This window comes from Clytia hemisphaerica, unplaced genomic scaffold (genome assembly GCF_902728285.1).
Source record: "Clytia hemisphaerica strain Z4C2 unplaced genomic scaffold, Clytia hemisphaerica genome assembly, whole genome shotgun sequence".
Lineage (NCBI taxonomy): Eukaryota > Metazoa > Cnidaria > Hydrozoa > Leptothecata > Clytiidae > Clytia > Clytia hemisphaerica.
Genome location: NW_027104529.1, coordinates 25,537 through 38,672, shown reverse-complemented (window position 1 = coordinate 38,672; position 13,136 = coordinate 25,537). Strand labels below are relative to the sequence as shown.

Sequence of the window (13,136 nt, the reverse complement as noted above, 5' to 3'; positions counted from 1 at the left end):
CTTAAAGTAAACTTTTGGATCTAAACCTAACAGTGTTCTTGAGTGTTCTTATTTTTACCAATTCATTTGTGAGTATTACTGTATCTTTCCTTAACTTGTCCTTTTTATTTTCGCCAAGTTGTTCTTTTCGAGTGCTCTTTCTTATTTACCCTGGGATACCTGGTAGGCGTCCAGGCTAATTTCAAAAAACATTCAACCCCAGACATCCACCATGCTTTATCAGTAAAATTTAGGGTTTGGAAAAAATTCCTTCTTTTGCCCAGGCTTTTCTGTTCTAACCCAATAAATGCTATCACTCTATAATTTCAAAAGTCCGTTGACACCCCAATGTCAATCTCGAGTTAGTTTTCTATTCTTGCAGGGTCAAAAACAGGGCGTCGGTAAGTCAAGACCTACCTGTACACGACCGAAAAAGTCGGGTGACCTTGCTAATATGATGCCAGCAATGGGTTATCTCCTTTTCACATTATTTCCGAGCAGGACATCCGTATTTCAAACCCCACCTATTGGAATTATAGAAATTCCCCACCTCGCCCTTTTGTCGCAGACTAAAAAATTAGATATCCGGTTCCAAGGTCTCGTTTCTTTGGTGGAGCTTTATCATCTATTTTCACCTATTTTCATTCTAGGTTCATACTAAACACGTCGATAAATCCTCCACACAAGAATGATTTAGTGGCTGTTGCATTTCGCCCATCAATGGTTAGTATAAAACGTAGAAAAAAGAAATTGAAATAGCCAATTTTGACCTGTCAACCAAATTAACCAATTTTAACCAAAAGAGTTCACTACATTAGATAAAATTGTGACAATAATTATCACATATTTAGTCATCTATGATTTTAACAGTAAGGTATAGGATACATGCCAAAGGAAACGATGTAAAAACGTACCTGCAAAATCCCATTCAAGTTACTGTAGGCAACTTCTTCCTTAATTGACTTCGGAAATAAAAATAACGACGCTATTACACGCCCAACTTTATAGTAGAGTCTTTTTGGTTTACATAGATGTTTATAGGAAATACCTTGAACTCAGGCTAAAAAACCTTGTTGTTCTAAAAAATCTTTTCTTCATTGATTTTCAGTCGTCAAAGAAGGAGAGTAACTTACTGGTAACAGCTAGCACCACGGGTGAGCTGAAAACTTGGGTACAAGAGCAAATTGTCAACGAGGAAGATGGTAATACATAGTCATTTTTACTCCTACTTCACTACTAGATTTGACTGCCAGGAAGTTTTATTCGATCATCATCAGTTTTTATCGACTGTCAATATAACTATAGCGTTCAGTTTGAGGTCGTTGTTGTTATTTTCTGCCCGCTCAGTTTGATTATTAGCCCGAGAGTGTCATTTGGGCCCGACGCGAAGCGGAGTGCGCAAATGGCACTAAGTCTTTTCGCTTCAATGCAATGATTTTAACAAGTTTTGAGTACCATTGCGAGCGGGCCGCAAACGACCAAAAAGTGTATTTTTCTGACGTCGGTTTAGTCTCACCGCTTCAATGCAACGACTTCAGTAAAGTTCTGAGCGGGCCGCAAATGACGTTATCTCCCTATAATCAGGGCGGTTAATGAGTCTTCAGCCCTCTGAAGCGCGACGCCTTAGTTTCCTCAGCGCGGGTATGACTATTTGAGTCATAGAACCTTTCAATACCGCCCGCCGTTCGAATCTTTAATGGCTTACTTAATGAGCGCTATATGGATAATATTGAATATTTATGATGCCAGTTTATAAGATTTTTTATTACGGTGTGACTATTATTATGTCAGAGTTTTCAAACTTATACTTCTTTTTCTAACTTTCCTTCGGAGTCTTTATTTTTATCAATTATCTTCAGATTCAGTTACGGAGCAGTGGAAACTAGACAGTTTCTATAGCGTAGGATCAAAAACATGCAGGAAAGCACATTTCTCTCAAGACGGCTCTTTATTGGCTGTTCTTTTTGATGAGGTATGTATATTTTCTTCATTTTGATCTTGAATGTGAAATGTCTCATGAATTTTTCAAGTTTGAGTAAAAGACTTTTTTGTATAAAAATACTATTCCGGCGCTAGTCCCGGTCACAGTGCTGATGTTTTTAGTTTAGGTACATGGGTGAAAAAAGGACTTAATAACATTCTGGTAAAATCAAACTGCACAAAATCACCTCACAGACACTCGATATATTTGTGAGTGAAGAGGAAAGGTGTTTTCTACACCGTGTGAAGGTTGTGCATTATTTGAATCACTTTGTGTCTAATCTTGAGCTATTTTTTTTACATTAAACTTAATGGCTGGATACGAAATTTTGCCACACAACAGCTTTTGTTTCTTTAACAGGTTGTTATCTTTGATCCAGACAACTTAAGTGAAGTGGCAACTTTGAGCTGGTCTTACAAAAAGTCGGATAAATTAAAGTAAGTCACGTATATTTTTTAATGATGCGACTCGTTTTTATATTGGAAATTTGTTCGGTCTTAAGTTGTTAAGCTACCAAGGTCGTACTATGAATTCAAGGCTCTAAAATCCCGAGTTATGTTCACCAAGTTTAAAAACAATATGACGAAAAAACCGTTTTTTGGACCTACCCCGGTGGGGTAGAGGTCCTATAAATTAACCGATGTCCGTCCGTCCGTCCGTCCGTCCGCCCGTCTGTTACCAGCTTTTCTCAGGATTGGCTCATTAGTTTTTTTCTATTTTTGGCACAATGATGCAAAATGGCAATGCCCAAAATGTGACGGAGCCCGATTTTGGAAAAAAAAAATTTCCGGCCGAAAATACCGGAAATATGCCGGAAAATCTGTTTTTTTGGCATTTTCTCGAGATTTTATCATTAGTTTTTTCTGATTTTTTGCTCAAAGATGCGTATTAGCAATGCCCAAAACATGGCCGAGTCCGATTTTTGAGAAAAAAATTTTTCCGGCGAAAAATGCCTGAAATATGCCGGAAATCGCCGTTTTTCTAGATTTTCATTGGACTTTTTCCTTACAATTGGTTGTTTTTTCATTCAAAAACATTATTAATGGTAATGCCCACCATCAAGCATGTTTCAATTTTCAAAAAAATTGATTTTTGAAGCCAGAACTATTTTAAAAGTCGCCGGAACAACCTATTTTCGCCGGATAAACAGTATTTCTTGAATTTCTCGAGCTGGACTTTATATATTTTTAGGAAATTTTGCACACTGATGCAATATGGCAATACCTAAAATGTGACGGAGCATGATTTTCGAAAAACATTTTTTTCCGGCCGAAAATGCCGGAAATATGTCGGAAAAAATTGGTTTTTTGACTTTTTCTCGAATTTTCATTTTTAGTTTTTTCTGATTTTTTGCAGAAAGATGCGTATTCGCAATGCTCAAAAAATGGCCGAGTTTGATTTTTGAGAAAACATTTTTTCCGTTTGAAAATGCCGGAAATCGCCGTTTTTGCAGATTTTCATTGGATTTTTTCCTTAAATTTCTATGTTTTTCACACAAAAACATTATTGATAACAATGCTCACCATCAAGCATGATTCAATTGTCAATAAAACTGATTTTTGCGACCAGAACTTCCTATTTATTTTTTCCCTACAACCCTTCCCTCTCCTCCCATCAACAATCAATGATGAATTTATTGTGTTGAGTATTTTCGCTAAACGCTATATTTTCTGACTGATTTTTTTCATTTTTCTTTCCGCATTGCTATCTAACTTTTATCATCAGGTAGGTCCATTCAGCATGTTGCTTGTTTTTTTTTGCAAGATCAACTAGGTTATTCTCAATAAAATAAATGTAACTTAACTAAAACATTCTTCCAAGTAGTATTTCTTTTCACTAAAATCAAGCAAACAAAGATTTGCTACATTAAACTAAAATAAATATATCGGTTAGACGCAACTGATATGGACACTGACATATCATCCAGCTCAGAGTGACTTCAGTGAATGTAATTTAACTAAAACATTCTTCCAAGTAGTATTTCTTCTCAATAAAAATAAGCAAACAAATGTTTAGAAACATTAAACTAAAATGGCAATCTCGGTTAGACGCAACCGATACGGACACTGGCATGTCATCTTGCTCAGAGTGACTTCAATAAATGTAATTTAACTAAAACATTCTTCCAAGTAGTATTTCTTTTCAATAAAAACAAGCAAACAAAGATTTAGAAACATTAAACTAAAATGGCCATATCGGTTAGACGCAACCGATATGGACGCTGGCATGTCATCCTGCTCAGAGTGACTTCAATAAATGTAATTTAACTAAAACATTCTTCCAAGTAGTATTTCTCTTCAATAAAATCAGCTAGATTTCTTTCCATGCTCTTTTTGATATGTGTGTAGTATGACCTTTTCGAACATCGTAAGAAAACGGCCAACCCATTTGCACAGAATATTTTTACAAGTTTGGTACAAATCCTTCATGAAATCAAGAAGGTTTAGGTTTTTGTAGTAAATATTAATTGATTTATTCAAAATATAAAAAGATTTCTTGGTTTTTATTTACAGTAAAAGGAATCTAAAGTGTGTGCTTTAAGTTTGGAGCAGAAAATCTCTATTGATGAGACTTTTTCATGTTTCTAGGCAAGAGTGTGTCAATTTTCTTGCCCTTTTCTAAGGCCTTTTCCATGTCTATTAATTTTTTGACGCCGTCAATGACTTGTTGAACCAGTTCAACTTCAGAATGTCCAAGACGATCCAAGTTTGAGATATCGAATGTACCACCAACAGCAGCAGTGTCGACACCTCCTGTACCACGTTTTTGTAAACGAAATGATTGGAGAATCTTATCGAAGCGTTTGTCCTTGGACAGTTTTGGTAATTTTACGTGGACACCTATAAAGTAAAAGAGGCGCTCATTTTTATTATATAGACAACGAGGCATGAACTTTAGTTGGGTGGTTGATTTTCTGTCTTGCCTCTCTTTAGTTTCAACCAAAGTTAACAGACTTTCGGCCGTCTAAAATTGATGCAATGCCATTATCGCGCTCTGAAATATGCGCAATAACCTATTTTGGCCCCATTGCATTGACTTTTTTCGATCATTTTCAAGCGACTCCCGTTATATTTTATCCCAATGCTTATCCCATGCTTCAATTCATACGAAAAAGTAAATGTAATTAACGATATGCTGCACAATTATCTACAAAGAAACTCTACAAAAAGATGGTGCATTTGTTTTTGAATGTTCAGCTTTATTATAGAAGTATTAAATGAGTCTACTTACCAGCTCGAAGACCGGTTCCAAGGTTAGATGGACAAGTCAAGATATATCCAAGCCGTTTGGACCACATAAATCCATGGCCATGTTCCTCAATATGTTTCTCAACTTCTTTCAATCCACGGCAGAATCGTTCAAAAACACCTTTCATGTTTCCGCCTTTCTCCATAGAGATGACACGAGTGTGATCTTCCTCGTTGATCCAGATCAGGAAATTCTTATTTTTGTTATGCCACATACCACGGCCAGCTGGCCAGTCACGTGCCATACCAGCGCAGGTCAATAATGGAGATACTGGTTTGTCGAACAAGAAATGATCATCAATCAATTGTTGTTGTTCATTGTCGGTCATTCCAGATAATGGATAATAAGTACCTGCCAGATCACCTTGTAATGAGTTCAAGGCGGATGTGACAATGTGTTCAACACTGCGACGTTCAGCACGAGTACAGTGTGGTGGAAGGGAATGTCCCTTGATGGAACGTCCTGTTCGCACTCGTGAACTCAATACATACTTCTCATCAAATTTTCCACCTAGAAAAATGTGTTTTACATTCTACAGTTTTCACGTAATTCACACGAGTTATAAACCGATGAATTGATCTTTAAGAAATTATGGTGATACAGGCTTAATTTCACCTCGAAGAAAAACTGACTGAGAGTTTCAATAAAAGCCTTTAGTTTGTGGTAATCAAGCCATCACTGAACTATTTATGAATTTGTAAAGAAATTAACCAATAGAATTTGTAGTAAAAACAAACGCAAGATTTGGATTGTTAAGGTCCGAGTTAATACTGGTCACGAGAGTTGAACAAAAATATTTAGAAATGACATCTTAACCCAATCAGCGGAATGAAAGTCATAAAATACCTTTGATTTTGGAGGCGTCAAGATCAGTCTTATGATAATCATTTGGTCCGAAACCATTATGTCTGTCTTGGATGATGGGGTCCATCAAATCTTTGAAGACTTCATAAGATTCTTCATCACCGGCAACAACACCGACCGTTGAAATGAACGGATGTCCGGGATTGTCGACACCTGTTTGGATGGCCATATCGAGTGTATAACCTGACGGTGTTTGCTGAAATTTCAATTGAAAGTGATTGTCAGGTTTAATCTGGAAGAAAGCATGTTTGGAGAGGTCTATCAAATAATTTGTCTCTAGCGCATGAAAAAATAGATCAATTAAATATAAATAACACTTGTATAGTCTCCAAGTAAAATGCCTTCAACTACTTCAAAAAACACCAAAGACAAAACTCACAAAACAAAAGGACATGACTTAATTTACAACAAAGGTCTAGAATGAAAATTCCCGTATAATCTTTCAGGTTGGTATGGAAAAAGAAAATTTGATGAAATCGAATTTCATCAATGACAAACTAGTGATCTAAAACGACCACAAGGAAGAAAGTACTTTGAGTCAAAAAGAAAAGTAACTCATATGTCATATGTAACTTATATAGTGACTAATGAGTTATATGAGTGAAGGTAGAGAAACTATTACCATATTTCCCTAATACCCTGCCTGGAAGTGCTCTTCACACTAACAATCGGCAGAATGTTTGTGAGACACAGTGATAGCCTTAGCCAGATGATGAGTGAATGTATACCGAGATTATCGTTCTACATCTGCAATTTTCGAGCTTTACTAAGCTCGTTTGACATCAATTGATACTTTCGATTATCAGCCGGGTCGAGAGAGTGATATGACAGCACATTCTTTCAATAAAAACTTTGGCTTTAACTTTCAGGTACTCAAAAAGACCGAGCAATCCTGATAAGATCTTTACTCTCGAGTTCTTAATAAACGTACAGTAACAAATAAACATACAGGGTTGAAAATGGAGGCATAAAAATCTAATTGAAGGGTCTTTTCAGGTTAGGTTAGGGGGTAAATAATGGTTATTATGCTTTCATTTGACAAATAGATAAAACCTTCATAGTCAAAGAAAGGTATTTAGCCTCAGAAGTACAAGTAGAGACTTGAAATTGAGGAAAGTATTTGTCAAAATTAATAAACGTACATGTACGTTTATTAGGCACCCGAGAGTATGTGGCATTCGCACTATAGAAAAAGGAAAAGCGTCGCGTTTATTAAACAACATTAGAACCTCTAATGTCACCGCAGTAGTTATTTGTTCCTAAGTTCCTCTGTAGTTATCTGATCCGCAGCAAAGAATCATCATTGAAAGATGTTTTCAAATTTGAATACAAGATTGAACCTTACCAAATCACGAAGCTTAGCGTACATTTGCGGTGTCAATACTTTACTCAAGCAGTTATTATGATTTGTCAAATCTGGATAATCCCAAGATGGCGGAAAATTCCTATACGCTTCTTTAATTTCATAATTTCCTGTGTATGGAGTTGGTTCAGGGGATACCATTCGGGATACTGTATAACCCAAAGCGGCACCGCCAGCAGTGTACACCAGATGGATGGGTTTAGCGAGAGCTCGTAACATCTTGATGGGAAATTTTTAAACCTAAAAAAGGTATACTGTATTTTTTTATGTGAAGAAACAAAGGAAATTCATTTTCTATTCATGGTTGCAATGAAAATTACTTTTCAAAGCAACTTTTATCGTGAGACGTAGTGAATTGTTTTTCTTTAAAGGCTTTTGTGTAACTTATTCCATTTTTATCCACAACCAATAAGACCTTACAGGTGCAGAGTTGAAATATAAGCTAAGCTAAGCTACTGTCATACGGTAAAAGGCTGGTTCAATAGTTTTAGAATATTTTTTAACTATAATTACAAAATCATTTGAAAATTTAAAGTTAAATTCATAAAAAGTACTTTTAAAGAAATGATGAAAAAGATACGAAAAAAGAGTTGAAAACTTTTGATCTGAAAACCAGTAAAAGCGCCGTGTTATAATTGACGTTGATCGTTTTATTTTTGTTTTTTGACGTCAAACACAGTAAAATTTGACTTCAAATGTATTGTTTATATTTGCCATGGAGTTGTTTCCATGGATGGCATTGGTGTTTGTCAATTAAGTTTCTAAAATCACCACGCGAAAACTTTAAATATTGACTGAAATTTATTTGATTTGATGTAGAGAATAATATTGGGTTATAAATTATTAGCCCTCAAGTCGGACATACCTGTTTAATTTACAATTTGACAGTTTATAGCATAGTATGAAGAATTATTACAATTACGAAAATTCCTTTTGAATTCAGATCACTTCTGAGAAAATTTGGCTAATCTTTTCAATTCTCAGCGGCTGGCCATGCTCTTACGATGTTTTTTTATTTTTCCCAGATTTCAGCCTGTATAAATTCTCTTAAACTTGGTTCTAATAAAGAATCTGTGTATAAATAATAAAAATGATCTTAGTTGCGGAAAAGGACAGCTTCATTTTTGGACCTACCAGAGAAGTTCTTTAATTTAAATTTTCTTCGTTCGTTCGTCCGTTCGTCTGTTATCAGCTTTTCTCAGGATTGACGCATTTAATTTTTCTGGAAATTGTTTTTTGGCCGTAAAATTCGGATTTTCTCTATTTGGGGAAATTCCCTTTTGTCATTTTTAGGGAATATGAGCACTCGCGATTGCCTTGGTATTATTTTATGTTTTTTTCCATTGATGTAAAATGGTATTGTTTAAAATGTGATAGAGCCCGATTTTCGAGAAAAAAAATGGCAAACTTGGGTCAAAAAGTACCTCAAAATGGAAGTTTTGGACTTTCTTGATTTTTTACACAGTGATGCGAAATTGTAATCCTTGAAATGTAAGACACAAATTTTGGATTTGTTGAAGTTGCTTCATTAGATTTTTTTTTAAAGAGCTAGAGTTATCTTTACATGAAAGAAAGGATTGTTTTTGTTTGTGCCCAAAACTTACCATGGCTCCTTGTTACCTTTAAAACATCGGAATTATTTCAAAAGGGTTTTCTATTCCCTGCTTGCTATTTAATTTTCAAATGAAGTCTGTTAGAAATGCTGTTTCGAAAACCAAAAGTTTTGAATTTAGAAATAGTAATACCCTTTGGAAAGATGTACTTTTAAGGGAGGCGTACATCGAAACATCGGTACTTAATTGCCTATTTTGTATCGGGACATCGGTATTAGGGGAAAAAATGAACTCGGTAATCGGTATTTCAAGAGCATCTGGATAAAAGACCCTTTTTTATATCGGTATATCGGTATTTCGGTATTCTCAATCTACTATTGGTATCAAAGATGATGTGAAATTAGGAAATCATGTTCTCATCATTGAATCTTTTAAGAGTCTGTCTGTCTGTCTTTACGTCTGTCTGTCTGTCTTTCTGTCTGTCACCTCAAAACGGTGAACCAAAGAAATGTTTCCCTAAAATCCTGATAAAGAACTAAAACAAAGGGTATATTTGCTCTAAATGTTCGGCTTTTAAATAATTCAATAAACGCACCCTTCTTTTAAACGCCACCTCGAATAAACGCTCCTCCTAAAATCGAAAAAATTAAATAAACGCCCCGGGCGTTTATTCGAAGTAATACGGTACTTGTTCCTTGAGTTAATATCTGGAGCCATGTTTTTTCATTTATTTCAAAATTTTGATTGTTAGGGGTGTGGTCACGAGTTTTTCACCAAAACGAGGCTAAAACTTTTCTTTTATGAAAAATTTCATTTCTTAATATATTTATTTTTATTTTTATATATGTTTACAATTTGGGCCTACAATTAATTTAGAAAATACTGAAGTTGAGCCAGTGCGGTTAACATGTTCGATAGTTTGATTTTGCGTCACAGCAACACAACGACTGCTTTTTTTTCTTTGTTCAATGAATGAAAATTTGTAATTGTGAAAGCGACAACACAACGACTTCATGTTTTTCTTTCTTTGACTGGATATGAGGAAATTATGTAAATTCATGCAACTTTTAATTACCCCAAATCTGGAGTAACTCTCGGACGGGAATTTTATACGCGATACGCATCCTCGATATCAAAATAATGGGGACTCGCGCAGCCTAGGGAAAGGGGGTCTAGAAAATCTACATATGAATAAATGTTGACACAAATCGATCGGTATCGGTATTTGAGCGAGAGTGTTTTCGGTATATCGGTAATTGGGGTAAAAAGTAATCCGTTTATCGGTAATTACTAAGTTCAGTACGCCTCCCCCTCCCCCCACACCTTTGATGACTTTTTTTGACAGACGTTTATGATTTTTTCCTCAGGACATTTTGTATTTGCAATAACGAATCTTCATGCTTCCTTATCGCTGCATCTCAACACAACATGATTGTATGGGACTTGAAAACGTTCGATGTTGCTTGGCAACTGGAAGCTACGGTGACCCATCTGGTGGCCGACCCCTTCTCCAAGTATTTTGCAGCAGTAGTTAGCCATAAAAAGAAGCAACGTTGTAAGTTCGAAATACCGGGTCCACTAAGAAAGAATGTTTATTAAATTAAAGTCCATTTGCTTTTCTATCTCATTAAGTTTAAAGCCCGAGTAATAACAGAGGAATTGGCTTTATTTTCCATCCAAAAGTTTTAACTTTTTAAAAAGCCCTTTGGAGATATGAACTCAACGAATCACACTGACTTAGGTTTTGATAGAGTAAATGGACATTAACAAGGAATGGGTTTCCATTTTGAAATAGTCTGTCCTTTCTATATATTTTAAAAGAGTGACTTTCCGCGATGCAAAAGATATTTTTGGTTGAAAAAATATAAAGGATCCGTTGACTTGTAGATACCCAGGTTCGAATTTTTGCTCCTCACAGTTGAAAAGTCTTAAAGTCCTAGATTACTGGGCTACCTACGCGTATGATATCAACTTTATCTTAGACATAAAAAATGAATCTTTTTCATATCTGCAGATTTAATGTTCGACCCTTCAACACCACACCCAGTAATTGTGGTCAATGAGTTACCCAAAGACTCCAAGATTAAAGATGTGATTTTCGTCAGCCCACCTTCCCAACTTTGCGACGAGTGGCCTGAAACAGGAGAACCTTATTTCATGACTGAGACAGGGGTAATGTCTTGATTTTGATTTTCACATCTTCTAGCAACACTAACAGCAAGTTTTGATTCGAGAACTATTAATACTCATGAATTATCAAATTATGAAATTTTTTTGTAGGATATTTATTGTCTGGGTGATCTGGATCCGATTCGTGAAAACATTTTCAATCAGGTATGAATTTTCCGCGATTTTTTGTCAGCTCAATCCCATTTATAACTACTCGCCTTTTGTCAGCTCAATCCCATTTATAACTACTCGCCTTTTAACATGAACATTGAAATTTGACCAAAAACTATGATTAGATTAAGAAATACTGATTATGAGCCCCACCTACACATTTTTTTTTTTTTTTTTGGAGTTGCTTTGCATTCTAGCGAGCTCATTTTCTGAAAAATATGCTCTGACCGCCTCTGATATTTACCCATATTTATGATTATTGGGTCAAGGGTTACCGTTTCCCATACTTAGATTATCTAAGAAGCTTTTTATTTTACGAGATAGTGGAAAAAGATTGGCTTATTTCAGGGCTCGATCCTTAGCAACTTGGTTATTTTTAAGAAAAATATGTACATGAAAATGAGCGCAATCTGAACTACGAAAATAAGAATATTATAAAACTGAGTTGTTATATCATCGATTTTATTGTTGGTTCTTATAGTCAAGAGACAAGGAGCAGTCAACCTTTGAAAGCATCTTTGGAAGCAGTCGTCCAAAAGAAAGATCTACTATCGCAGACACTTATTCACATTTGCCTTTGGGTAACCCAGCCAAAGCTGCAATGAGACAGGTGCGTTTCTGTAATTATCCTCTTCATTGATAAAGCAACAGTCTTTTCTTAAAAATCTTCGACTTCGATATCGCGATCAGAACATCTGTGAGCTATTGTAGATTGAAAGAGAGGCTAAATTTATGTTTATTTCGTCGTTTAGTGCATTGCACTTTTTTTTATAAGAACCAGTAAATTTTTGCTGAGGCTCGGCTGTTCTTTTTTTTGGCACTTGGAGCCTCAAATTGTTCTTATCTTGTTCTTATTATAGGGTGTAATTGAGGTATTTTAGCCGTTATACCCAATTTTTACTACTTTAACCCCTAAGTTGCTTGAAATTGAGTAATTTCAGGCTCAGCATTGTTCTTAAATTGTTCTTATTTTTTGGCATTTTTGAGCCTCATTGCTCTTATAAAATTGTTCTTATAAAAAAGAAAGTGTATTAGAAAAATAAGTTCAGCTTTTAAGTGCCACTGGCATTGTTTAAGGTCGCTTTGGATCTTTCTATTCGTGAACTCGTGATCACTACAATGTAAATTAGAAGTTATTGAAAGCGTTAGCATTAATGAGTTTAATAGTTTAACTAGCATCAATCAGGGTATGTTAAATTTTGAAGTTGAAGCTTTTTTAACTAATAATAGTTTATCTTTGAATTCTTAGATGCTGACAACACCATCTCACATTTTACCGGATGTTAATGTCATGTGTAATGCGTTCTATCATTCGCTTCTCTTGTCAAGCAATAAAGTAAAGTAAGATATATTAAATTCTAAGCTGTGGGAATACAAAAGTCGATTGTTATTGTTCTCCTGGCGCATTCTCTCAAATAAAAAGAGAGAAACGTTGTACAAATGTAGTCAAGACCAAAGACATTCATAAAAAATCTAACAATCGTTTTTACTTTTTTTACTTACTGTAGGCTAACCGACGATGAGACAAAAGAAGGTTTGTACACCATTAAATACATTTTCCGATCGTTTTCTTACTAGCTCTCAAGAGATAAGAGCAGAGTAAATCCTAGGACGCCCCTACTAATGATACTTTAACGGGATAAATTTTCGGGGGATTAAATTTTGCGGATTGCATTATTGGGAGAAGATATTTTTATGATTTGTTTCCTTTTTACTACCAAATTATTATACTGGTCGTTAAAATACGCATTGTTGTCGCTCTTTTGACGCCAGTTGATATCTATATATCAATAGCCGTAGTCTGTAT

At 35.3% G+C, this 13,136-nt stretch overlaps 2 protein-coding genes across 2 annotated transcripts in view; one reads left to right on the top strand and one right to left on the bottom strand.

Moving 5' to 3' along the window:
* The window catches only part of LOC136822210 (WD repeat-containing protein 75-like), a 28,981-nt gene that overhangs the window by 13,612 nt on the left and 2,233 nt on the right, over positions 1 to 13,136 (top strand). Inside the window, exons 11-20 of the mRNA XM_067078452.1 lie at positions 630 to 702; positions 1,088 to 1,181; positions 1,839 to 1,951; positions 2,321 to 2,397; positions 10,357 to 10,544; positions 11,004 to 11,161; positions 11,270 to 11,323; positions 11,811 to 11,939; positions 12,579 to 12,670; positions 12,838 to 12,863. Coding sequence (XP_066934553.1) covers positions 630 to 702; positions 1,088 to 1,181; positions 1,839 to 1,951; positions 2,321 to 2,397; positions 10,357 to 10,544; positions 11,004 to 11,161; positions 11,270 to 11,323; positions 11,811 to 11,939; positions 12,579 to 12,670; positions 12,838 to 12,863 — 1,004 coding nt within the window. The remainder of the gene's footprint in view (positions 1 to 629; positions 703 to 1,087; positions 1,182 to 1,838; positions 1,952 to 2,320; positions 2,398 to 10,356; positions 10,545 to 11,003; positions 11,162 to 11,269; positions 11,324 to 11,810; positions 11,940 to 12,578; positions 12,671 to 12,837; positions 12,864 to 13,136) is intronic.
* On the bottom strand, positions 4,462 to 7,677 carry LOC136822212 (creatine kinase M-type-like). Its single transcript, XM_067078455.1, has 4 exons — positions 7,419 to 7,677; positions 6,056 to 6,269; positions 5,192 to 5,719; positions 4,462 to 4,800 (listed from the first exon to the last, which is right to left on the bottom strand). Exons 1-4 carry the CDS (start codon positions 7,653 to 7,655, stop codon positions 4,520 to 4,522), a joined length of 1,260 nt encoding a protein of 419 aa, XP_066934556.1. The 5' UTR covers positions 7,656 to 7,677; the 3' UTR covers positions 4,462 to 4,519.

Bases quoted from the DNA above. Each gene is read 5' to 3' on its own strand.
- LOC136822212 (XM_067078455.1), bottom strand. From the start codon at position 7,655: ATGTTACGAGCTCTCGCTAAACCCATCCATCTGGTGTACACTGCTGGC. The intron at 6,270-7,418 runs GTAAGGTTCAAT...TTGAAATTTCAG, and splicing joins ACGCTAAGCTTCGTGATTTG to CAAACACCGTCAGGTTATAC. The intron at 4,801-5,191 runs GTAAGTAGACTC...TTTACTTTATAG, and splicing joins TGGAACCGGTCTTCGAGCTG to GTGTCCACGTAAAATTACCA.